Source organism: Hemicordylus capensis, chromosome 1 (assembly GCF_027244095.1).
Source record: "Hemicordylus capensis ecotype Gifberg chromosome 1, rHemCap1.1.pri, whole genome shotgun sequence".
NCBI lineage: Eukaryota > Metazoa > Chordata > Lepidosauria > Squamata > Cordylidae > Hemicordylus > Hemicordylus capensis.
The window spans coordinates 305,522,584-305,548,680 of record NC_069657.1 but is presented as its reverse complement, the minus strand read 5'-3'; the positions used below and the strand labels follow the sequence as shown (position 1 = coordinate 305,548,680).

At 43.3% G+C, this 26,097-nt stretch overlaps 1 protein-coding gene across 45 annotated transcripts in view; it reads right to left on the bottom strand.

Moving 5' to 3' along the window:
• RIMS1 (regulating synaptic membrane exocytosis 1) overlaps positions 1-26,097 on the bottom strand; it is a 382,988-nt gene that overhangs the window by 263,806 nt on the left and 93,085 nt on the right. For 36 of the 45 annotated variants that reach the window (XM_053286809.1, XM_053286810.1, XM_053286816.1 and 33 more), the window contains exon 3: positions 8,742-8,927. The exons of the other annotated variants lie outside the window; for them this stretch is intronic. In XM_053286809.1, coding sequence (XP_053142784.1) covers positions 8,742-8,927 — 186 coding nt within the window. The remainder of the gene's footprint in view (positions 1-8,741; positions 8,928-26,097) is intronic. 45 annotated transcript variants of the gene reach the window in all.

Sequence of the window (26,097 nt, the reverse complement as noted above, 5' to 3'; positions counted from 1 at the left end):
ATTTTTCGACTTTGGCTCTTATTGCATTTGTTCTTAGTGCCTGTTCTTGTGAAGCCAGTATTAAACCTTCTGTTTCTTTCTTCAAGTTGCCATTTTTAAGCCATTGCCAGGTCTTGGTGATGTCTGATTTTCCACTTATATTGTGCAAATATTGACCATGCAGGGGCTTATTTCTCCATTTTTCTGCTCAGTTCTTGACTTGTTCTTTCTTGTAGGCCTGCTTTCTTTCATTGGTGTTGAATAGTTTCGCGTTATTGACCATTTGAAGTGCATCTTCTTCACTGTCCTTGATATATTCTTCAAGGCCTCTTTACTGTTTGATGGACTTGCAGCATTCCTCTTCCACCTGAGCTGCGAGGGAGGTATAGCCTATCGACATCACTGCGGGGGTGCAGAGCATGATTGATGGTCATGATTTTCCTGGTCTTACGATCCAGCGTCTCTAGCTCAGCCTGGGTCCAGTCTATTATTCCTGTAGTGTATCTGATAACAAGTATAGCCCAGGTGTTTATGGCTTGTATGGTGTTCCCGCCATTGAGTTTGGACTTGAGGATTTTTCTAACTCTCCTGATGTATTCACTTCCAATTTTTCTTTTAACTTCAGTGTGTGCAATGTTATCCGCCTGGAGAATGCCCAAGTATTTGTAAGGTTCTTTCTCTTCCAGGTTCTTGATCTTGCTTCCATTGGGCAGTTCTATTCCTTCTGTTTTTCTTATTTTTCCTCTGTTCATTATTAATGCAGCACACTTGTCTAGTCCAAACTCCACTGCTATATCGCTACTGAATATACAGACTGTGTTAAGCAGTGATTCAATTTCTGACTGGGACTTTCCATGCAACTTCAGATCATCCATGTACAGCAGATGGTTGATTTTACTTGATGTTTTAGATGTTTGGTATTATTATTATTATTGATGATACCCAAAGAAATCTGAAACCAGATGTAAAATAGTCTTGCTACTGTAGGTATACTATAAACTTTGTCTGCTAGGCCAAACTGATAGGAAAAAGAGTCCTGCTGGATTGGATCAAAGTTCCAGTGGACACAGAGACCCTTTAGGGGTTCCCAGAGAACCTAACAATGAAATTACTGAACCATCCTCCAGACTAAGTGGCAGACATCCTGATTTGCCAACACTGTACAGGGCTCTGTGGGTGCCAGGAGTCGAAATCGACTTGACGGCACACTTTACCTTTTACCATCTACTGACAAGACCAGCCATTGTTGGAGAGGTTTGATCTCTGCTTTGATCCCTGCCTTTTGGGAAATGGACATGCTTAGTCATGGAGACAACAGCCTTCTCGTATGCTTTGTCTCTAATATTGGTATTTAGAGGTACACAGAAACTGCTGGTTCAGTTTAGATATTAACACTGGCTATTAATTTGGAAGTCTTGATCAACTCTTGAAAATCTACTCGTCTATATATTAGACATACATACTTTCACACAATTCCACACTTTTGCCAAATACAGTGTGCAAAAAAGAATGTGACATCCAAGCATCAATTGGACTAATAATAACAATTTGAGGAAAAGAAGCAGGGATTAGAATAAAGGGGAAGTTATTACCTTTTTCCTGTTTCTTTTGACAATACACATTGTACTCTACAAAAGATTAATAAAGAACTTGGCACTAGCAGCAAAGCTGCTGCTCTCTCTCTCTCTGCTAAACCATTTAAACAACATCTATAGTGTCAGATTAGACAAGAGGAAAGTGGGTCAACAGAATTAGGGAATTGGGTAAAAACCAATGCTAATTGACAAATTACTGAAGATCATTTTTTGTATATAGCTATTTTAATTGGACATTTAGGGACATGTGCTTGCTAAGAGAGGGTTAAAATGTACATAATCATCTTCTGTGTGAGAAGCAAATGAGATAGTGTGCAAATGTATTACAAGATTTAAACCTGTTGATGTCTTAAGTGCCCAGTCTGCAAAGAATCTCTGAGCAACTTTTTCATTTAACATCTAACAATAAAAAAATAAAATCTAACAATAAATAAATAAAATTTTCATTTAATGGAGCATGTGTGTGTGCACACGCACAGGTGCATTCACATGCACATGTGCATTTCTGAAGCAAACTTTTTTGTGTCAGAGGCAGCTGAAGTGTTCCCCTTGCCCCACTGTATTGCTACCAGAGTACAGTAAAGTGGGCAGGAAAGGAGAGCTTGCTTCAAGATTTTTCCCAAGTGTACAGAAGCGTGTACTTCTGCTGCTTGACACCGTGGGACAATGGGCCTTCTCTGTTCCTGGGGCACCTTTTAGTGTGAAATATGTAAGGGCTGATATTTATTTATCTATTTTGCCGACTCCAAAGGCTCAACAAAAGTTCCCAAAGAGGTTTACGGTGGTGGAGGGGAGGGAGAGGGAGAGAGACAAGCAAGCAAACAAACAAGATGGATCCCTGTCCCCAGAGGGCTCACAATCGAAAAAGAAACATAAGGTAGACACCAGCATGGGAAGATTCTTCCCTAAAGACTGAGGCTGCAGCTGATGGAACATCAAAGTCTTGTGATTCTATGGGTCTGGTGCTGGGTGCTCAGTACCCAAGGCCTTTTTGGACCAGGTCCTCTCAGCAGCATCAAAGGCTGCAGGTGACTTGGCAAGCAGCAGCACTCTGGTGCCTCAGAGAAGCAGCCAATGGTTTCTATCATCATCAAGAGTTTCCCAGACTGACTCTGAGGGAGTGCAGCAGGTGTTAACATGGAGAAAGGTGGACTTTCTTGGGTCATCTGAGGACCACTACATATCTCAACATCTTAAAGTGTTTACTTTAAAGCAGATGTGGGGGGGGGCTGAATTTGATTGGAGGAGGAGCACTGGGGAAAGGAGTGTTTCACATTTTGCTCCATGCCATTCTCCCTTGAAGCTACTATCAGCATCATAGAGAAAGTGTGTGTGTGTGTGTGTGTGTGTGTGTGTGTGTGTGTGTTTTCAAATGTAAGAGCAGCTTTGGAAGGCATCATTTAGATTGGGGAAATAGTTCAGAAGGAAAGGATTAACCCCTCCTCCTCTGGCACCATGGCTTCTATCAAAGTCATAGCCTCCCCCTTTCCCAGAGACTGTGTTGAAAAAAAGACATTTTAAAGTCTCAGAAGATCCCTTCTGTTTTGGCCCATCCTCAAGCTCAGAACAACTCTGGGCAGGAGCATCTATGTCAGCCTCTAACAGTGAGCTCAGTGAGACTAGGATTAAAGAACTGGCAACTGGAATGCAGTGACACTGGAAGCAAATGTGGGCCTCTACTAAACTAGAGGGACAAAATCTGAGCGTAAACCTCATCAGTGCTTGAATTATGGGGAAAGGGGTAGGGGGGCAAATCATATAAACACAGTAGCTAAGGGGACAATAACAACAGATAAGGGGATCAGAGCCCACCCACCCCACTTTGGCCCCTCAATTCAAGTACTTCATTTCTCTGCAAGTCCAAGTATTTATCAAGTTTGTCATTGAAAATAGACATACAAAACAGCGCCCCCACTCATGCCCTCTAAATGCCCCCTGTATTGCCATTATGGAGTGAAACTATCTTTTAAAACTTACATTGCACTCTTCATATTTACTTTATTTTGTACTTCTGGAGAGAGTGTGAAGTGTCCTTAAAAATTCTTGCTCATTGCCAAATATTGTGTCAAAATCAAATTGATAGCCTTAAAAAGTAACAAAAACTTACTAATTTCAAGGTTACTTCATGCACTTTGTGAAAAGAGGCCTGAACTGATTCTCAGAAGTTCTCAAAGTCCAATTAAAAACTCCTGCTAGAAAATAGTTCTAAAGTTATCAACATACAAGATTTATATTTTCAAGTTCAAAGAGTTGTCCAGCAGGTGGCACCAGAGATTGCACTTGTATATAGCCATTACTTGATCAACTAAGAGTTCTATACTTTTAGTTGTGTGATAATAGCATCATGTTGTGATGATAATAGCATCATGTTATGCTGTAAATTATTTATTATTATTATTAGTTCTTGTTTACACAGTCAGACAGGTGTTATTGACTGGTTTGTTTTATCCAGACATCGAGTCCTTCCCAAGGACCTGGGATGGCTGAATTTTATTGTCAATTGTTATAGATATTGTCGCGGAATATAGGCTGTTCCCAGTAAAGCTGCTTTTTGTAATTGGCTATGGTGATTTCTGTGGCCCCTATGGTGTTGAGGTGCTCTTCAAGGTCTTTTGGAACTGCACCCAGGGCGCCAATGACCCCTGGGATTATTTGGGTCTTTTTCTGCCACAGCCTTTCAATTTCAATTTGTAGATCTTGGTATTTGGTGATTTTTTCTATTTCTTTTTCTTCTATTCTGCTATCACCTGGTATGGCTATGTCGATTATTTTGACTTGTTTTTCTTTCTTCTCGACTACAGTTATATCTGGTGTATTGTGTGGCAGATGTTTGTCTGTTTGTAGTCGGAAGTCCCATAATATTTTTACATCTTCATTTTCTTCAACTTTTTCAATTTGATGGTCCCACCAATGTTTGGCTACAAGTAGCTTGTATTTTTTGCAGATGTTCCAGTGTATCATCCCTGCTACTTTGTCATGCCTTTGTTTGTAGTCAGTCTGTGCGATCTTTTTACAACAGCTGATTAGGTGGTCCACGGTTTCATCGGCTTCTTTACAAAGGCGGCACTTGCTGTTTGCTGTTGACTGTTGTTGAAGCTGTTTGTTAGTTAATAAGTATTGCATCACTTCATGTGCTATTATTCCAGTTAATAATTTGAACATGGTTGGCAGGCAGGTTATCGGTCTGTAATTACTTGGAACTGCACCTTTTGCTGGGTCTTTCATTAGTAGATGAGTTTTCCCAGTTGTTAGCCATTGTTCAATATCACCTCCTTGCAAAATGTGATTGAACTGTTTTGATAGTTGTTTATGAAGGCTTGTTAGGTGTTTAAGCCAAAAGCCATGCAGTTCATCGTCGCCTGGAGCAGTCCAATTTTTAATTTTCTTTGCTCTTTCACTTATTAATTCTGGTGTTATTATTAGATCTTGCATTTGTTGGTTACATTTTTTGACCTCTTTTATCCAGCCTGCTTTTTTATTATAATCTATTGGATTGTCCCATAATTTCCCCCAGAATTGCACTGTTTCTTCTTTATTTGGTGTTTGGTGTTTCTAGGTTTCTTGCAGTTTCTCCTTCTATGCTTTGGTAGAAACGTCTCTGATTCGACTGGAATTGGAGATTCTGCCTGTGTTGTGTAGTTCTGGCTTCATATCTGCTAATCTTCTTTGACACTGCTGTTATTTGCTGCTTTATTATTTCCAGGACTTCTCTAATTTTCCTTGAATCTAGGTGGTATTTTTGGATCAGATACTGTTTGGTGTTTTCATTCTTCAGCTTCTTGTCTTTCATATCTTTCAATTTACTAGCATCTGATCTAAGCCTGGAGATTTTATTTTCTAATCTAATCTTCCATTTAGGTGATGTACTGCTTTCTTTTTTGACACGTCCATTGATCTTATATCCGAGCTCTTGTGTCGTTATTGTTGCTGCACTGTACTTATTATTATTATTATTATTATTATTATTATTATTATTTTACATTTATATTCCGCTCTTCCTCCAAGGAGGCCAGAGCTGTGTACTACATACTTGAGTTTCTCTTTCACAACAACCCTGTGAAGTAGGTTAGGCTGAGAGAGAAGAGACTGGCCCAGAGTCACCCAGCTAGTTTCATGGCTGAATGGGGATTTGAACTCGGGTCTCCCTGGTCCTAGTCCAGCACTGTAACCACTACACCACACTGGCTCTTATAACTGTTCTGAGCTAGCGTAATTGTCAGGGATCCCGACCACCCCCAGCCCCAGCTTTTAAGAACTGTAGTTTAGTGCAGATGCCAAGAATCCTGTTAAGAATACTCTATCCATCACCTCCACACAAAATTAAAATTCCCAGGGTTCCTTAGGAAGAAGGAAGATAATCTGGTATGTCTGCAGTGTTGATATACCCAAGGAATACCAATATATAGACAAAAGAAGACAGGATAATATATATTTATTATTATTTTTCTATGTAAATTGCTTTGAAAACTTCTGTTGAAAAGTGGTATATAAATATTTGTAGTAGTAGTATGTGTTAAACATTAAAATTGGCTACCGTTGCGGAAGGTGTTTTGTCTGGGTTCTCCCTTGTCACCTTGCAGCTATTCGTATTCTGACTGCTTCAGGGACAGCTGTTGGGGATGGAAGGAAATCACTTGCATCTTACATGAGCATCGCTATGGATGTTGTCAAAGATGTCAAGACTTCTAAATGTGCTTCGGCCTGCAGAAACTGCTGGCCTTTAATTCTCATGCAAGGGCATATAGGTAGTCACCATTAAGTCCTGCCACATTGGTGGCTGCTCCCCTCTGTAGGAATGGACAGATCTCCCTCAGGGGCTGAGCCACCATTCCGGGACCTAAACCATGCCCCCGTGTCTGATGTCAGATGCAGGGGGCATGGCTAACCGCTCCCTGCGTCAGATGCTGATGTGGGGCTAGGGGGCTGCAGTGGCAGGCTGGACCAGGCTGCCTCTGGCTTCCTTCTGCACCTGACCTCACTGTTTCCAATCTGTCCAAAGTTTGCATAGCTTCCTTCAATTTCTGTTCTACAGTCTTCTGTTAAAACCCCCTGCGTTCCTTTTTATCTTTAAAAAAATAAAGAAATTCATAGTTATCAATGCATTTTTCAAGCATTTCTACATGATTCCTACCCAAACAGCTGGTGATAATTCTGTATGCTGCAAAGTACATATTTACAGATGGATGCTGACAGATGGAATGCACAGAATCTGTAGAGATGACTATATATCATAAAATCTCATCTGCTAGGGACTCGGAGTGAGGGGAGTCTAGAACCATGGTGTTTTGTTTCACCACATGTTTCAGCATAAAAAGAATTCAGTAACATCCCTACTCCAATGGCATTGCAAAGGCACTTCAGTGACTTTATGGGTTCCCTTCACTACCAAACTCCATTGTACCAAGAAACCCTGGGACTCAGCACACTTCTGTCCTAGCATCACCCCATAATAAAAGAAGTAGCATCCAATAAAAATATGCCACTCCTTTTACAATTATTACTAGCCGACCCACACAGAGCATCTGTGTGCTCTTTGGGGCCGGCTGTCCCCCCCTCCTGTCCCACTCTCTTGCCCCCATCCCTCCTGCCCCTCCCCCTCTCTTTCCCCCTCCTCTCACCCCACTCTTCCCCCTCCCTCCTTCCCCCTCCCCCTTCCCCACACTCGCCACAGGCTGCCCCACTCACTTCCCCACCCCCTTGCCCTCTTGCCGGCTCTCCTCCTCTCCCCGCACCTGACTGTCCCGTCGCTGCCTCCTGTTTCTTGTGGCTGGACTGCCGCCTCCTCACTCGGGATGGGCAAGGCCATCCTGCCACCGCCTCCTCACCCAGGATGGGCCAGGCCGTCCCGCCGCCGCCTCCCAGCGGCCAGCCGAGGCCGCCAACGCCTCCTTTCCTTGGACAGCCTGGCCAGGCTAGGCCATCCCGCCATCGGCACCTTCCAGCGCCCAGCCGAGGCTGCCACCGATGCCTCCTTTCCTCTGACAGCCTGGCCAGGCCAGGCTGTCCCACCACCAGCGCCTTCCAGTGCCCAGCCGAGGCCACTGACGCCTCCTTTCCCTGGACAGCCTGGCCAGGCAAGGCTGTCCTGCCACCACCGGCGCCTTCCAGCAGCCAGGTGAGGCCGCCACCGCCACCTCCTCACCCTAGACGGCCTGGCCAGGCCAGGCCATCCCACTGCCACCTTCTCTGGCCGTTTTGTGGCCCGCTGCTGCCGCTGCTGCCTCCATTTTTTCTTTCCCTTAAAGTCTCGCCCAAGGCCGGAACTCTCGCAATGTTTCGCGAGAGTTCCGCCGCCAAATCCAAGAGGACACGCATGCCTGCTAGGAGAATTAAATATATAGATTATAAATATTTATATGCTGCTTTTCAAGGGGGGGGGAGTTCTAAAAGCTAAAATGCTTTCCTGTCCCCAAAGGGCTCACAATCTAAAAAGAAATGTAAGGTAGACACCAGCAACAACCACTGGAGGGATGCAGTGCTGGGGTTGGATAGGGCCAGTTGCTCTCTGCCTGCTAAAGGTAAGAGAGTTACCACTTTTAAAGGTGCCTCTTTGCTCAGTTAGCCGGGGATAATATTCTTTTTAAAATCCATCTCTGCATTTTAAAAATACGTGTAGGGAATCTTTCATATGCAGAAGATACACAAAAGGTTACAGCAAAACGAGTTCCTGTTTGATTTCGGTTTTGCTCTTTTAAACTTTAATAGCAGCTGAAGCCTCACTGGTGCTCCGCATTTTGGTTGCAAGAGAAAATACCTATTGAAAGATAAAGGCACCTCAAGACCCTGGTGACTCAAGAGGCACAACTGGCTGATGATGAGTCAGTGGTTTATGATAGCTAAAATAAAGGAAGCCGAATATGCAAGCTTCCCAGTATTCTTCCCCAAATGATCACAGGCAGCTGTTCAACCAGGAAGCTTCTCTCTGATCAAGCCAGCAGGAGTTATTATAGCCAATCGTTTTCATCTTGGAAACTTTTATATATCAAAGTAGAAGAAATACTTGTGAAAGCTCCATCTCATGTGGGTGGTTCCCCCCCGCCCACCGCCGAAAAACCCCCACGTTTACGATTGAATCCAACCATGCACTTCTTAGAAGTTTCTACTTCTAAGTTCAATGAAACTTTTTTTCTTATGTAAGGAGCCAGATTTGGGTTAAAAAGAACTAACCTGGGAAAGATGCTGCCACAGGGCAATGGCCATTTCCCAAGATCCTCAAAACCCCGAAACTGGTTTACAGAAAGAATCTTTGCAAGTTCAGCCTCTTCATCCCATACCTCAACATCTGACAGGTGAGTCAAGGCATGTAAAGGTCCAGGGTGGGAACTGGCCATGTCGTTTTCAACTGGCTTCTCCCTTGAGCAGCATGAAGAAGAAGACATAACATCTCTGACTCACTCTGTTGTCATTCATGGAGGATCACCAAAAATATCTAAACAGATAAACAGTTCCTGCCCTTTTTGAACTGCCACTGACAATTTGCTCAGTTGACTAGGAAATGTCACCTGAGTCACCTGAACTAGGCTGCCTCTATGAAGGTAGGTGAGGGGCCAGAAAAGAGTGAGCAATCACTTGGGATTAGGGTTACCAGTGGTCCCTATAACTGTGCCTTTAACATCAGCTGGATATGTAGACATTAGCAGGTAATATTGTTTCTCTCCATGCTGTGAAAAGCTTTCAGCTGCTGATTTCTGCACATCATGTTAAACACTGTACTGTTAAAGACATGAAAGCAAACCAGGCCACCCCCCCCCGCCCCACTCATCTGGCAATCCTAGCTGTGACACCCTCACCCCCACCCCCACCACCCCAGCCTGCTCCCTCTGGGGAACAGGTTTGTTCCAGGACCACCGAAGAGTGGGAAGAGAGCTCTGTCCTCTTTGCTCAGGAAAATGTCATACAAAATAGTCCTCCTACATTAGGAGCAAGAACAGGGCCTAGAAGAGGGTACTGTATTACAACACTCAGCATAACTGACCTGTAGATGTACTTCTTTTTCAGAGATATGAAAATTTGAATTGAATGTAACAGAGGGGCTTTCCTGTGCGCACAGATAACCATAAGAAATGACAAAACATGTGAGATTTCCCTCTGTTGCGTTCACAAGACCTGCTCATCTTATGAGAGTGTCACAAGTGAGCCAGCGTGGTATAGTGGTTAGAGTGCTGGACTAGGACCAGGGAGACCCGAGTTCAAATCCCCATTCAGATACTTGCTGGGTGACTCTGGGCCAGTCGCTTCTCTCTCAGCCTAAGCTACTTCACAAGGTTGTTGTGAGGAGAAACCTAAGTATGTAGTACACTGCTCTGGGCTCCTTGGAGGAAGAGCGGGATATAAAACGTAAAACAAACAAACAAACAAACAATTAATTCTGAATGCCAAGATTGATTTTAACGAATTAAAGAGAAACTAGCTGATCCGGTGCAAAGCATCTGCGCCCCTAGTTCACAGTCCTCCCCCACCCCCCTACTTTTTTGCCTGCCCGTCCCCACCCGTCTCTTCTCCCTCCACCTGTCCTCTTCCACCTTCTTGTTTCCTGCCCGCCACCCGCCATCTCATTTTGCGCTGCCCTCCCACCCCCACTTTCTGGCTGCATGCCTGCTGGCTGGCCAGCCATCTGCCAGTCAAACCCGCCCAGCTGCCCACCTGCCGGTCCCAGTCAAGGCCGCCAGACTGCCTGAACGCTGCTTCCTCTCCATGGTCGGCCTGGCCACTGCTTCCCCTCCTCCACCCTCCTGTTGCTGTTTTCTCCACCGGCCAGCCAGCCTCCACCTCCATTCACTGCTGGTTTTTCCCCCAGCCGGCCGGCACCACCATTTTCTTCCCTCCCACCCGTGGCTACCCGGCAGCTCTCCAAACTCTCACGAGAGCTGCCACACATGGGATTCACCACGGGTACATCTTAGATAATTAAATATATAGATTAGTGGGTGGTAACCATTCATTCTAGATAGGGGGAAGCAAGACAAGAGCAATATTCTTGCCCTGCTCTTCTGCCCACAAGCTCAGTGCTGGCCTGCTCAGGATGGCCACACATTTAGCCACTTTTCTTCTTCTTTCACGTGAGGCTGCCAGGAGGTCTTGCAGGAACACCTGATCAAGAGAATAGGTGTGTGTGTGTATGTATGTGATTGATTCCAGAACAAATGTCAAAAAAGAGGCCATTGCTTGATGCCTGCCTACACAACATTTATGATGACCTGGCTGGCTTGAGCTCCCCTGCTTTATAAACACTCCCAGAACACCTGCTGACAGATAGCCAAATCCAAATATAGGCCTCTAATTTCTTTTTGCAAGAAGCTCTGTACATAAAACCCTTCTACAAGAAAACACATCTGCTGGAAATTTCCTTCAAGGAAGGTTTATCAGGATTCAGAAGGAAACACATTATTGTCTTTAACCAGCCAATCAAAGTCGAATTCTCAGATTCCCCCCACCCCCCGCCCGCCCCAAGCAATATTGTTAGCAAAATAAGAGTGCTTCAGAATGTTTGGGAATCAAGAGCACTGATTAGCTAGCTAGCAAGGAGGCAGCGATTCATAATAGAGAGAATGAGTACAAAAACCATTCAGTGAACATTTTGTTGCTGGTACTGAGCCATGGCCAACTAACAGCTGCAAACAAGTGGCGAAAGAATGAACATAAACACCAGCAGCATGGCTTTCATTTAAAAATAGTCATAGGAACTGAGCCACTTGATCCCAGATAACCTTTCTTGCTTCCATTTTTAATTCTTTTTTCTGTTGCAAAGTAATTATGAAGCGGACTTTGAACTCTGCCTTTGGAACTGGCAACAACAGCTGCCATTATTAATGTGGAGTTTACTTTTTCTCTATTCCCAGGATATTCCTTGCCCCTTACTCATCCATCAAATCCTGCTCAAGTTCCCCCAGCATAGTTTACATAGACTCAATGATCACATAAACATCTCTCCTGAATGGGATTGACCTGCTGTGTATATTATTCAAGAAACAGTAGAACACTCTCAACATTATGGCTACTGTGACGGGGCTAAAGGTACCTGACACAACAACCTCGCTTAGGTTAAACAGGTCTAGGTCTGGTTCAGGACCTGGATGAGAAGCCACAAGAAAACCCTAAGAACCCTTCCTGGAGAATATAATATACATCAACAAAATTCCTATGTCATATTTGTGGTAGCTTGTGCACATGGAAGACTCTTCTCAGCTGGACTCCTGTTTTTTTTCAAGGTTGTCAGTATGCAGAGAATCCTTTTCTGACTTTATACCAAAAATGTAAATGTTAGGTATGTGTGATCTTGCTCGCTCCCCTCCCGCTCAACATGTCTGGATCACTTCTGAAAATAACTTAATTTGTGCTGAACATTAGGGTGGGAAGGAGCAACAAAATACACAGTGGCTTTTCAGATGGCAGCCACACATTTCCTGTAACATCTAGTTTGGCTTGTAAAGTCCAAGATGATGATTAATAAAATCATAAATAGAACAACATCTCCACCACAGGCAACTAAGGGACATAAGGGAGGAGATGAGAACTGTTTAGGAACACAGCTGAAGAGAAGACAACTTAGAATACCAGCAGGGCCACCCTGTGAATCATGGGTTCTCAAACTGAGGTTCTCCAAAGGCCAGAAGGCCATTGTGGTTGGGGAGGATGTAAGCTGTAGTTCTGAGGAACCCAAATATAAGATCTATGCAATCATCTATCTTAACGTTCTCCCATCAGTTATAATGGTCTTCATTTTCACTCTGAGCCCTTTCTCACATTCCGTGAGAAGGGCCTGAAGGGGTGAGGGGAGGAAGCCTCCAAAATCTTACTTCCCCCGCAGATGATCCTTTCCTTGTTGCTGGGTGGGTGGATTACCCACCCAGACAACTGCCAGCTTCTGCAAGCAGCAGGGAGGTTTGGGGGCCAGGAGGACCCCAGAACTCCTAATACACTGCATGAGTGCACGGTACATTATGGGGAGTCCTTCCATGCTGGCCGGGAGGCTGCTGGCATGTGGGTGCCACACAGAGCCACACGGCACTGACACATGGCCCGTTTGCCCAGACTAATGGCACATTTTCACCCTTAACCCAGGCTAACAGCCGGAGCTCCCTTGCAGGTTTGCCACTGTGCCACCAGCAGGAGCCATGCAGCTCCCGGCAGTTCTCACATGCAGGCAAAACAGACCTGGGCTTCCCTAGCCTAGTTTTGCCTGTGTGTGAGAACAGCCTCTCTGTATACTTGGCACCCAAAAGAGTAGAAAGTCCTATATGTGTAAGGACCTTTACACACAGCAGGCTTTACTGCGAGTTTACTGGGAGGCTTTACAGAGAACTCAGAGTCGCCTCCCGAAACCGTAAATATTGGATTTTTTAACCCCGGATATAAATCGGGCTACACTCCAATGCACAGTGAAAAACCCAAATTGTGTGTGAACTGTTCCCCGGTAACTCTCAGGGACTTCGGGGTAAATCTGGCCGCTTTACCTGGAGGAGATGCAAGTTAAAGAGCTTTAAAAGCCCCCTGTGAAAAACTTGCAAATACTTGTCTTGCATCCATGTACTTTGTGTTCTTCAAAAACAGAGACAAGGCTTTTTCAGATCTGGCAATGGCAGAGATTGTATAAAAAGGGAGGTGAGCTGGATGATAAATTCAAAGTGCTTCCACCCAGGCTGTGTAAAGCAATTGTTTGGCATCAAGTGCACTGTAATGAAACACCAGGACTTGGGTACTGGTAACATAAGACGTTATCTTGCGTTACTTGCAGCATCCGCTAGGCTTCCCCCCCCCGCCCCCATTTTACTTTGTCTCTTCCCAGTCGTGTCACGCCTCCTGGTGTGAAATCTTTTCCTGCTTTGCACATGTCCTGATGATAACCACCATATGGTTGTTACAGTTTCAGTAGCTTTGTTCTGCGAACAGACCACTGTGCTTTGTCACATCTTTGCTGCTCACCCTGTCTCACCATCTGATACCGATCACCTGTTTAGCACACTGCCAGCCAAGAGCATTGACCTTCTTCCCTCAGCCGTGTACATGAAGCAGCAGCTGCAATACTCCACGGAGCCCTCTGTGCCGTCCTCCAGCACTCAGAAGGAGGAACTCTGATGCAGAGCAGAGGCTGCTCCATATGTCACATTTAACATGATTTTTAAAAAGAACTCTTACGGAGACTCTCTCCTTGGAACTCTTAATGATGGTCTGACATTCATGAGTAGAAATTGCCAGGGGTTTTTTAAAATTAAGAGATGGGCAATAATATATTGGCTTTAAATATATTTTGCAGGTAGGGCTAGAAACAGGAAGCCTAACACAATATTTGGAACCATAACCAGATCTCCCCAGATGATCTTAATAGGTGGCAGGGTTAATGACAAAGAAGGCACCCCCATAAGTACACTGGACCCAAGGCTGGCTTAATAGGTAATAACAACAACCAGCATTTGGAATTTTGCTTGGAAACATATCGGCCACCAGTGCAGTTCTTTTGAAATCAGTGTTATATGGTCCCTCCGGGTTGTTGTCCCAGAGACCAGGCTGGCTGCCACATTCTGTACCACTTGTAGTTTCTAGACTAAGGCAGCCCCACGTGGAGTCCCATTACAGTAATTATAGAATAAAACCAGTTAAAAAACAAGAATTCCATAGTAAAACCAACCTGACCAAAAAACAGTCAACAACATACAAAAGAAAAGAACCAAAAAGAAACAAAAACAATTACTGAATATCAAATAGATCAAAGAGTTGCTTTGGAAAAAATGTTTCCAAATTATCTAGTATATTGCACGTATACACACACACTGTACTGTAGTGTACCATTAGTTTGCATAATTCATCCCACTTTGGAAATGCCCATTATCTTAATATCCTTTAATACCAACAATACACACTAATATTTTTAGCTGTCCACTTTCACCTATTGCAAGGCCTGTAAATTTTCTGTTCCCTTCTCCTTGCAGAGACATTTTTTTCCTACTCACACACAACCCCCCCCCCCCCATTTTTCATTTTACTCATACGATGTACAAGTTTTTACCAATGTATCAGTCAAAAAAATTAGATGGGAAGTAATACGTAAATGGCTGCCCAAAGCAGAATCCAGGAGAGCTTTGTTCCATTCAGTGGCTTGCATCCAAACTTGCATTAACAGAAGGAATCTCACACAAGGTTACTTCCCTGCCCCCTCCTCTCCACAGCAGCTCCCCATGTCTCATGAAAAGCTTTTTCTAAGGATTGGGTGTCCCTCCAAAAAGGGGTGGGGGGGACTGAAGGGGAAGTGAGGAATTGCTGAGAAGTAAGATGGAGATACCTTCCCTAAGCAGAGCTCCAGTTTTCAGAAATCCTCCCCTCTCCTTGCAGCCACCACCACCATACACCATCCCAGCCTCTTCTGAACAGTCCTCCAACCTTCAGGAGAGACTTTTCAGGGAATGCAGGCAGTTGCAATATGGGGGAGAGGATGTGGAAGTCACCTTTCCAGCCAGTGTCTCCAGGAATGTAAAGCTGAAAGAAAGACAGAAGAACAGGAAGAAAGGTTTGCTAGGGCTCGAGTCACCCTTTGATCTGGAAGTTCTTTCCCCAAATCTCTTGTTGTGGATTCTCTGTTCTAGTTAAATGGCTAGACAATAAACCAATGATCCTCCAAATGATCCAAATGGCTAGAGAATGAATGAATGAATGTTTGAATGATCAGGAAATCTCTGGTTCAAATCTCTTCTCTGTCATGAACTCAAAAGGTGGCCTTAAGCTCAGCTCTGTCTCTCAGCCTCAGTCCCACATCTGTACCATGGGGGTATACTAATTACTGAGGTCATTCACACAATCAAAAACTGTGTTCTACCCAGGTTTGGGAGCTGGGTGGGCTCCCAATTTTCAGTTGTGTGGAAGCAAGGTAGGAGGAAAACCTGGGTAGCTTTCCCTCCTACCTTGCTTCCACACAACCAAAAACTGGGAGCACACATAGCTCCCAAACCAGGGTAGAACACAGTTTTTGATTATGTGAATGACCTAACTATCATACAGGGTTGCTTTAAGGCTTCAACGCTTTTTTAATGTGAAGTGTCTTGAAAATCTAAAAACATTCTACACATGCCGATTTATTACTGCTATTAGCAGCAGCTCAGTGGAGAGAGAAAGGCACTCGGCGCTAACTCAGGGGCCCTCTCATCTATTCTTCTTACGTATGTTCTAGTGCTGAGTCCTGGCATTCCAAACAGAGACTTGGGCTGTGCCCTGTGACTCTCAGCCATGTCCAGAGCTCTTGCTGCATGGTCAGTCATAGTGAGACTTTGCTGCCTGCGAGAACTGCCAGGATCCCTATGGATCCTGGTGGCCCCAAACCCAGCGCTGAAGCCCGGCTCTAAGCCAAGGTTAAGGGCACACCCTAACCCGGCTGCCAGGATTGTGTGTCAGTACAAGACACAGAGATGGGTGCCCAGAGCACCTGTCCTCTGGGGGAATCCCCCTGTGCACCATGCTTGGAATACTGTGGGATACTCAGAGGCCAGGATAATGACTCCCAGCCTCTGCTGATTTGCCTGGCAGCACAGGTCATGTGGGCACACGGCTTGTGTGCAACAGGAGCTAAAAGCAATCATCTGGAGGAAGGTAGGTTCAATTCAGTTCCTGCCTTCCTGCCTGCCTGCCCACGTGCGCAGTTGTGTCAATATACCCAGTATCTTCCAGCTTGCCTCACTCAAACCGTCATATGTTGTTGCTGCAATTGCCTAAGTGGGGAAGCTAGATGACCATTTATATCTGGCTTCAGGCCATAATGGGTTTCATTGCTCCTTTCAGCAATGGTTGGTTCACCCACTCCTGCCCTGACCATGCGACTCAACCGCTTCTCCTTGCAACATTAGACAAATCATTGTGCAGCCTTTGAGATCAAGCAAACAAGCAAAAAAACCCCGCATGAATAAGTGCCTTCTCCCCCAAGAAGTGCGCTCATCACTTTCTGATGAAGGGGTCATTTCCAAGAGATGACAGACCATGGAGAGCTGAGCAGGGATCCAGAGAGGTGGGTAATGAAACTGACAATGCCCTTGCTGACACACACCAGTTTAGAAACAGATGGGACTAGGAACAGCCTGAGTAGCACTGGGAGGTGGAGGTGCATTGCTTGTGGATGGTGAACAGTGCCAGGTACAGGACTACAATGTCAGCAAGCTCCACGGAGCACTCCAGCCATTCACCACCAGGGCCACTGTGTAGCACAACATAGGTGGCTTCCTTCCTCAGCAGCCTCCAACCAGAGCCCCACCATTAAGGGCAAAAGGCTCCCCACCTGCCCAACGCACTTGTTCACCACTGTTCAGCAGACATGGCTGTTTACTGTTTTCCATCCCACCTCATCAGCTGCTTCTGCTGCTCAGAAATCAATCGCACGCGGTTCTCTGGGAGACCAAAGAAAATCCTAATCGCTTCCAATCTGTCGTCAAAATAGCTGTTGTAATGGGTGAACGTCAAATGGCTCATCTGAACCAAAAATATAAAGGGACAACAGTAAATGTGCCTTCTTGATTTTTCTCCTAGTAAAACTTTCAGATCTAGAGTATCACAACCAGTTTCCGAGATTAACATTCCCCCCCACTGAAATCAACAGGAAAATTTTTGTGGAGTGGAGTGGAGGTAATGTAGTATCTTAATTGAATAATCCTCAAATCTGTCATAGGCAAACCCCAAAGAACAAACCAAATAATAAGTATTTCAAGACTGTGCTTTTCATTTATGCATCTCAGATGTTGGCAGGTTAGTAAAGCAAGCCGTTTGCAATACTGAATTTCACTTTCATATTTTGTTTAAAACTGCCAATTAGCATGGCCCCACTGACAAAAAGGATCTTTAATTAAGCTGATGAAAAGGCTTTAGAATTCTTGACACAAATAGATCACTTGTTATTGTGAGTGATGCCAGTGATGCCACACACAATTCAGCTAAATTTCTACATACAGGTAAACTCGTTTTTTAAAGGACTCATGTAGGACTAATCTATGACAAATTTACCTTAGATACAAATATATTTCAATTCAACCTCATGCTTTATACTATATGTTGCAAACAGCAATTGGATCAATATATATAATTGTGTGATGATGATGTTCAGCATAAATGCTGGCGGTTCAGTATAAACTCCTCAACTCTAATTAGGAGAACACTTACAAGGAGTTGAAATTTTGGCTTTACTTTAAAAAAAACAAAAAACCTCCCAATAGCTGCGAATTCATGTTTCATTCAGTTCCTTTTCTTCTTCCTTTGCATACCCATACATTGTAATTTTAACCTTCAAGTATGTGTTCTGATTTTATCACAAGTGTTTAGCTCTGGCAAGGATATGATTTGCATTAAGCCAATCCAGAGTCACACAGTGCCAGACTTTGAGAATGACAAGAGCCAAGGAAGAGGAGATAAAAATTCCCTGCTTAAATGAGAGAGGTGCAAAGACAGAAGAGGTGGCAAATTCTTGGAAAGAATCAGAGATTTAAAGGGACCATACCATTGCATGATCACATTTTGGGTCAGGCGAATGGTGCATGTATTTCACTATCCTGCCTCCCAACGATTGGCAACATCTGAAACTACAGGAAGAGGAGGAGAAGAACAAAGGGAACAATACTTCATAGTGGATTTCACATTTCTGACAAGTCTAGAGTGTGTGCTCTCAACTTTGCCACCCCAAGTGTTTTTGGACTACAACTTCCATAATCCCCAGCCACAATGGCCAATAGAGAGGGAGTATGGGAGTTGTAGGCCAGCGTCTGCAGGAGAGCCGAAGTTGAGTAGCTCTGCCTTAGAGGTATAGGGGCTGTTCTCTCATTGTTACCTCTTATGCTGCTCCAGTAATGTCAGAATAGGGAAGACCCCATGAGGGAGAGCAGACAATGACATGGTTATTCCAAACTAGTGTTTACCATGGGTCCAAGTGTTTCTGGCAAAGTAATCCAATTTGTCATATGATCTCTCCTATTCCAATGTTACCAGAGGAGTGTGAAATGGAGCCATGGTCAAATGAGAGTCCTGAAATGCAAGAGCTAACACTCTCCACTAAAAGCTACTGAGATTGTTATCCACCATGGATTAATCCAGATGTTGATCTGCAGAACACATTGCTATGGGAATCTCCTAAAACATATTAAATAGAAGCCCAAACAAAGAGAAGTCCCAATGGTAATTTTGTGTGGAATGCCAACCATTGTTTGGAAGGAATTAAATTAATTTGTATGAGGCTTTTAATTTCTGATAATGTGCATGCATGTTTGGGTTGTGGGAAAGGAATTGATAATTTGCTATGGCTGGAAAAATTGAGGGGTGGAATGAGAGCCAAAAGAGACTAATCATTCATTCATTCATTCATTGAATTAATATACCACTCTTCCTAAAGTGGCTCAGGGCAGTTTACACATTAAAATCAAACACACACAACAAAACAATTAAAATCAGAAAACATTTAAACCAGATTACAACCCATTAAATTTAAAATTCAAACTAGGTATCATTAAAAACAGGCTAAAAAGATAGGTTTTTAAGGCTCTCCTGAAGGCCTCCAAGCCAAGGAAGGAGGAGAGTGTTCCACAACCTAGGGGTGACAACTGAAAAGTTTCAATCGCAGGTCGTCACCAGATAGACTGGTAGCACCTGGAGACCGACCCCTCCTGATGATCTTAATGATGAGGTGGGGATTTTGAAGAGAAAGGCGCTTTCTCAGGTAACCTGGACTGAAGCCATTCAGGGCTTTAAAGGTAACAACCAGCACTTTGTACTTTGCCCAGAAAAACATCGGCATTTTGGACGAACTGCACGTAGCAAGTGCAATCCAGAGAAAATTAAGCATACTTAAGGTATCACTAAAATTTAACCGGATTTCAGCTCTGAACCATGCACTTAAGGCTGCAGTCCCAAGTATATGTACAGAGGAATGAATATGTTTGCAATCAGGTTGTTAGTCCCAGTGGCCCACATTCTTACTAACAGTGTGCTTGCAAAACACCGTACTTGCACAAGGACATTGCACAGTGAGTACAGATGGCCCTTGTTACCAACGGTTTCCACAACCGCGGTTTCATGTATCCACGGACGGGTCTTCTTTAAAGATAAAGACAGGTCTTCTTTATACGCAGTATTAAAATGGGTGCAAATTTGCCTATTCAGCTGCCATTTTACAGTGCAGAGTCATTTTGTGGTTCTTTAAATTTTACACACACACACACACACACACACACACACACACACACACACACACACTCCTCCATGATTCCCTCCCCCCCCAAAAAAAAATCAGAGGAATTGGAGGTTTGGGGGAAGGTATTGCTGGAGAGCAAGGTACAGTACTTTATTGCTCTTATTTCTGCCTCCTCCCTGCTTTTTTAGCCACTTTGTGCATGTAGGAATGTAACCTCTGGATTCCCATAGGGCGACGGTTTCTTTATTCACAGTTTCTGCATTCATGCCTATAGGTGAGAACGGAACTCCCGTGAATAATGAGGGCCACCCGTATTGCTTTGTTAGGAGCTTGCATTCCAGACTAGCATTCCAGACTAGCATTTGCTCACTAGCATCCTGATGTTGTGCTAACACAAGGATGTTGCACAAAAAGGAACATCGGTTTGAGACTGGTCCTTGCGGTAGCAAAGGTTGACAAGTTGTGCAATGACTATTCCACAAGATCATTTTTAAAGACCGTTCCACAAGAGTATTGCTGAAGACAGCATTCACATCACTGTGCAACTGCACTTGTTACACAACCGCATAGCACAACTTTGTATAGGTCAGTATTTCTCAAACTTGGGTCCTCAGGTGTTATTGGACTTCAACTCCCATAATCCCCAACCAAAGGCCACTGAGGCTGGGGATTATGGGAGTTGAAGTCCAATAACACCTGAGGACCCAAGTTTGAGAATCCCTGGTATAGGTCTTCCACTAGTGGCTTTGCTCACAGCTTTGCTCAGCTCTGCAACCTAATAGCATGAGAGCAACTTGGTTTGTTGTACAAGTGCACCATTAGTCAGGATGTCAGCTAATGATTTTAACTGTGCTTAACTTCATCTGGATTGTATCCTAAAACATTTTCTTAGGATAGGCCCATGCAAAAGATGACCCACCGTGCCAAATGCAACCACTAACCATGCAATATGGCCTACCAGGTGCTTCACAACCCTCCAGTTTTTTCAGTTTTAGGCAGCAGCAAAGACAAATTCTGATGGGCCACCATTCATGGCTGGTGAATGGCTGGTGGGAAGCATCCAGCATTAAGGGTCATAAGCAGTTATGGTCTATTTCAAAGATCTAAGATTTAAAGAGCAGCTTTTACAGCACCATCAACTAAAGACCATTTAGTGGCCTAGATAAATCATTCTGCACTACTCTGCAGTGGTCTGCTTTGGATACATGAGAACATGGCCAGTTTCTCAAATTCCACGGCAGAACAGAGGGGTTTTTGTTTGATTTTGTTTCTAAGTTTCTGAGCATGTCTGAGTTAAGGTATTGTGAAATATAAATGCAGCTTTGCCTCTCTCTTCCTCATGTTATTGGTTTTGTGTCATGGTCATTTTCACATGACTGCTCTATACCCTTATATGACCTCTATTCAAACTGTTCTCTCTCATCTTCCCCTTTTTTATTTTTTTACTCTCCTAATCACATCCTTCTCAACTTACATGCACTCAAGTTTCTGATCCGTACTGCAAACTAACAATTTGAACAAAGGCACAACTGACCCTCTTTAAAAATAATAACCTTTGAAAAATTCTACTGAAGTCCCATTTATTTTAGCTAACGATTAGAATATTTATTTATTTATTTATTTATTGCTTGCTTGCTTGAATATTTTTATACTGCCTCATCTAAGTAGCTGTAAGTACTTTACAATAAATAAAAACAATCAATTAGAATATCAATCATTTAAAATAACCAAAATTTAAAACCAGCTAAAATAATTTTAAAAAACTTTGCAAAGTCAGATTGAAGAGATTGGTCTATAGGGCTCTCTTGGATGCCAAAAAAATTGATAGAAGTTGGGTTTTTGGGGGAGTGCATTCCACAGCCTTGGAACAGCTGCAGAGAAGGCCTTATTCCAAGTTGCCATACTTGGCCATGACAAAGACTATAATCCAGAGAGCTACTTTAGGTGCCTGCAAGACCTTGGGCAAGCCTAGGAAGATCTCTCTCTCTCTCTCTCTCTCTCTCTCTCTCCAAGGCACACAAGGCCAAAGTACATTAGTACATTACAGGCCAAGAGTGTTTGCCTTCTTAGTACAAATGTATATGTGAAGCTGCTGCTGCTACTGTTACTGCAATGCTCCATGGATACCGTGCAGTCCTCCAACACTCACAGGGAGGAAGTCAACTCACCCGCAGAGCAGAGGCTGCTATCACATGTCACATTTAACACAATAAAAAAGAATAAGCCCTTGGAACTCTAAATGATGTTCCCACATCCATTAGCAGCAATTAACACTTTGTTCATTAGTTGCTGGGTAATATTGTATTAGCTTAATTCCTAAGGACATTTGGCAGTTAGGACTAGAAATGGGAAGCATAATACAATATTTATTTAATAATTGCTTTACAAATGTATGTAAATGTGTGTTTTACAGCTGATTCCCTCATAGACACAAAGTAATCTTATATATAGATTTAACTAAGAGTTTATTCATAAACAACACAATATTCTCCTTCTCCTTTCCCTCTCTTTACTTTTACTCTCTGACTCCACCCCCCACACAGTGTGTAGAGAGACTCTCTACAATCTTTGTCTACACTTGGACAAACTTCTAAACAACAAAACATATAAGATGCTGGACAGAACACAAGAATATGTTGAGAATTAAGTGGGAAGTTCATAATGATGGGACAGACATACTGTATACATGATTTCAGTTGGCTTTAGCCAGTAAGGGTCCCTCTCCTGCTGCATGATAGAAACAAATCGGCCAATATGCTCTCACCAAGAAATCTAAAGCATGAATGTAGCCTTAATGACATCCACGTGCCCCCAGCATATCTTGACCTAGAGTTCTCGAGGTCGCTGTCTCACTCTACGGTACCATCACCCTACGCAGGCTGGCTAGTTGTGGAAACAGTAGACTCAGGTGTACAACTTTTCTATACAGCCTGAAGCTGTTGCAAGACAATTACATTTCACAGGCTTGGAGGCAGTATTGCAGAACTGTCATTGCCAAAGGTTCACATGTACTTTCTTTGGTGTCTTGTCATGGCCTCTAGTGTTGAATGGGGAAAGGTCTGCAAAGGAAATATGCTCCTACTGCCCAGTGCCACCGGTGCCAGAATCCATATAGCAAAAACATCAGACCTGTTCAGATATGGCGGGGGGCGGGAAGGAATGTTGTACTTTTGTACTGTGTCAAGAGTGCACCAGGAAGTCCCAATGAGATGCCTCACCCTCCCCGCACTCTTCACACTTATGGTGTTTGCCTCCTCAGACAAGAGGCAAACAGCATAAGTGTGATCACGGTTGCATCCATAATGGGCAGGTTGGGGCATGCCAGCCACCAATCATAGAAATGCCTGCTATCATGCTTATGGCATCTGCCTCTTCAGACAAAGAGCGTAACTGCGGGTGTGGGAGGAGGGCAGGCTTCTTGGCAGGACTTCTAGGTGCACAATGAAACACTACATAGGAGTATAGCATTCCTCCCCACCACCACCCATCTGAACAGAGCTATACAGTGAGCCGAACAAAAGTGCTTTTTGGCACTAGTTCTGGATTCCTGGAATGGATTTACACAATCTGAACAGTCTTATATAACGTTCCATATCTGAAAATCTGAAGATTTCCTCTTTGTTGGGATAGAGTGCTAGTGGAGAGAGGAAAGATGGTTATGTAGGCAGAGCTTCATGAATTGGGAGGAGAGGAGGAGAGGAGATGGAAATGAAATGAAATGAAATGAAATGAAATGAAAATTTGATGAATAATCAGGTTTATGACTTTACTTGAGGCCTTGCTTAGGTGGGCCTTTGTTTAGGCTGGCCTAAAGCTTTTCCTCCTCTGCCCACTAAGACTAAGATTAGAGGATTATTTCTTCCCAGAAATAAAAAAAAAATCATTGCATATTGCTTGCTTATTTAAATTTAGGTTTGCAGGCAAAGAAATATTATTTTTAAAAAAACAAGGCCTAGAGGAGAATCACTATTTATTAATCTATTTTATTAGTGTGTTGGGAAAAAAATCATTTACAAATCCAACTATGAATTTCAACTATTCAACATTTTCTCTCAGTTCAACATTTTCTCTCAGTTTAACAGTTATCATTTGAACTCGTTTTGTAGATTTATATAGAAACTAAAGAGTTGGATATTATTCTATCTAAAATGAATCCTAAACCAGTCCAAAGTCAATTCAAAGTGTCTGAACTAGTTCCTGAGATACTTTTTACAGTTAGTGTATGAAACTAAACTGAAATGGAGAGTTAAAATGAACTGGAACCTGAACGAGAACCCAACTCATTTTTTTTAATGGTTCAAGGCCTTGACGTTACAGCTGCCAGACTGAGGGTCAGATCCTAAGACTTTGGGGGGTGCAGCCTAAGAGCTACTCTTTGTATGTAAATGGAGCAGACTGATGGCTCCATCTTATCTAGTTTGGCCCTTACATTTTGACATAGAAATTTATGATCAGAGGGTTCTACAGACTCCACAGTGCATATCTGCTAATGTCTTGATGCAACCACTTCTTAAAGGTGGATTGTCAGCATGTCACCCATGCAACACATTCTTTCATCCCACTGCCTTGGGATTCCAAGTGTACTCCAGTGTATTTGTTTGATAGATTATTGCACCGACTAAAGCAGCTTATTAAAACATTTTAAAACAAAGTATAGTTTGGGGATTTCCTAATGTGAGTATGATTTCCTGAATTACTTCAATGCTGAATTTTTCCACTGCAATATTTCCCTAGATATTCAAGCAACTGCAGCATTGCAAGACACCAGAGCATACTTTCAACTTTAATTTGCAATTCTTGAGCATCACAAGGTTGCCTGAAAGGAATAAAGCTCCAGTAAGTAGCAGTGTCTGATGATTATATTCAAATCATCTCTAAACTGCAGTAGTAAGCAAATGAACACCACAGGCCACATATTAGAGAGCAGAATGACAGCTGGAAAAGTAGGACTAAATGCTCCCACCTACTGTGAAATGTAGATGAGAACAAAAAGATGCAAATCCATGGAAAACAGACTGCAAGAGGCAGGTAGGGGTGAAAGGGGAACTAAGGCAGCAATCATATGCAATGTTATTTATAAGTGAATTCCATTGGAGCTGCCTGGCTGGAAAAGCTTTTCCAGGGTCCTTTCCAGATGGCAACTTAAAATTGCTTAGGTATGTATTGGCTTGGTGTGCGTTTGTACAATCTGGGGTTTGACACCATCTTGCATATGGGAACAGCAAGGTGCCATTCACAAAGCCACAGCCTGCATTCGGATCTTATCTTTACGTTTCAGGTTTAAAGCGTTGTATGTGCGTAATAAAATACTAGTTGATTTTTAGTTTTGAGAACAGTTTGCAGGCTTGCTGGGTTTACTCAGAAGTAATCAATTTAGTTCAATTCCTCCCAAGTAAGAATGCATAGGAATTGCAGCTGTATTTTTCCCTCTGTGCCTTTTAGAAGTTTGTGTGTATATGTGTTTTATTATTGTAATTGAAACGCCCTGTCTGCTTCCTGGTCTAGGAAGACTGATTTGGTGTTCTCATTCATTCTCTTGCGCAACAGTATCAGCAGTACCAGAAAAAAATGACATTTGGGGGGGGGGAGTTTGGTGCTGCTCTTGCACAAATTTACCGAGGGAGTGGGGGGGCTAGACATCATGTCGCCCGCCCCCTCAAAGCCTCAGTGAGGGAGGGAATGGTGTAAATCCAATGGCTAACTCTAACTGGCTTCAAAATGTTAAGGTTTTGCCATAGAATTTCAAATCACTTCCTACGCAGTCTGGAAAGCACCCAGAACTTGGGTAGACATGTTTTGAGGATGTACAGGTTTTATTCACCTAAGGTATAGGAATAATCTCTCAACTTGTCAAGGGATCTTTAAAATCTTAAAGATCTATTTATGCTTTTTTCTATTATTATGTTCTTGATGAGCTATAGTAATATCTAAGAACTGGGATAAAATTAAATGTGTTGCTTTTTAGTGGGTTTTGTTGTTCTCGAATTTGTGAACTGATAGAAAATAGTTTTGGAATACAAAAGGCTGATGGGGGACATTAGCTCTTTCTCTTTTGGGGGAACAGATTGGATCGCTTCCGAGATAATTAAAGGGCAGCATGAGAGAGCTCACACGTCTCTAGTAACAGGACCATTTCAACCATGTACAGATCCCTGATAATTAATTTATCTACTATCATTTATTTAGTCTCCTGATGAGATTCTCCCCATACCCACTGTGTTTCTGCATGCCGTTGAATGTTGTCTTCATATCTCTGGTATGAAGTAGAGCAGAGTTAAACTGATCATTGTGTGCTGCAGAACATAAATGTCCACTCAGGGTTAACTTCTCTCAAGACCAGCTAATCTGTGCCATCTCTGTCAAGAACAATAACAACTT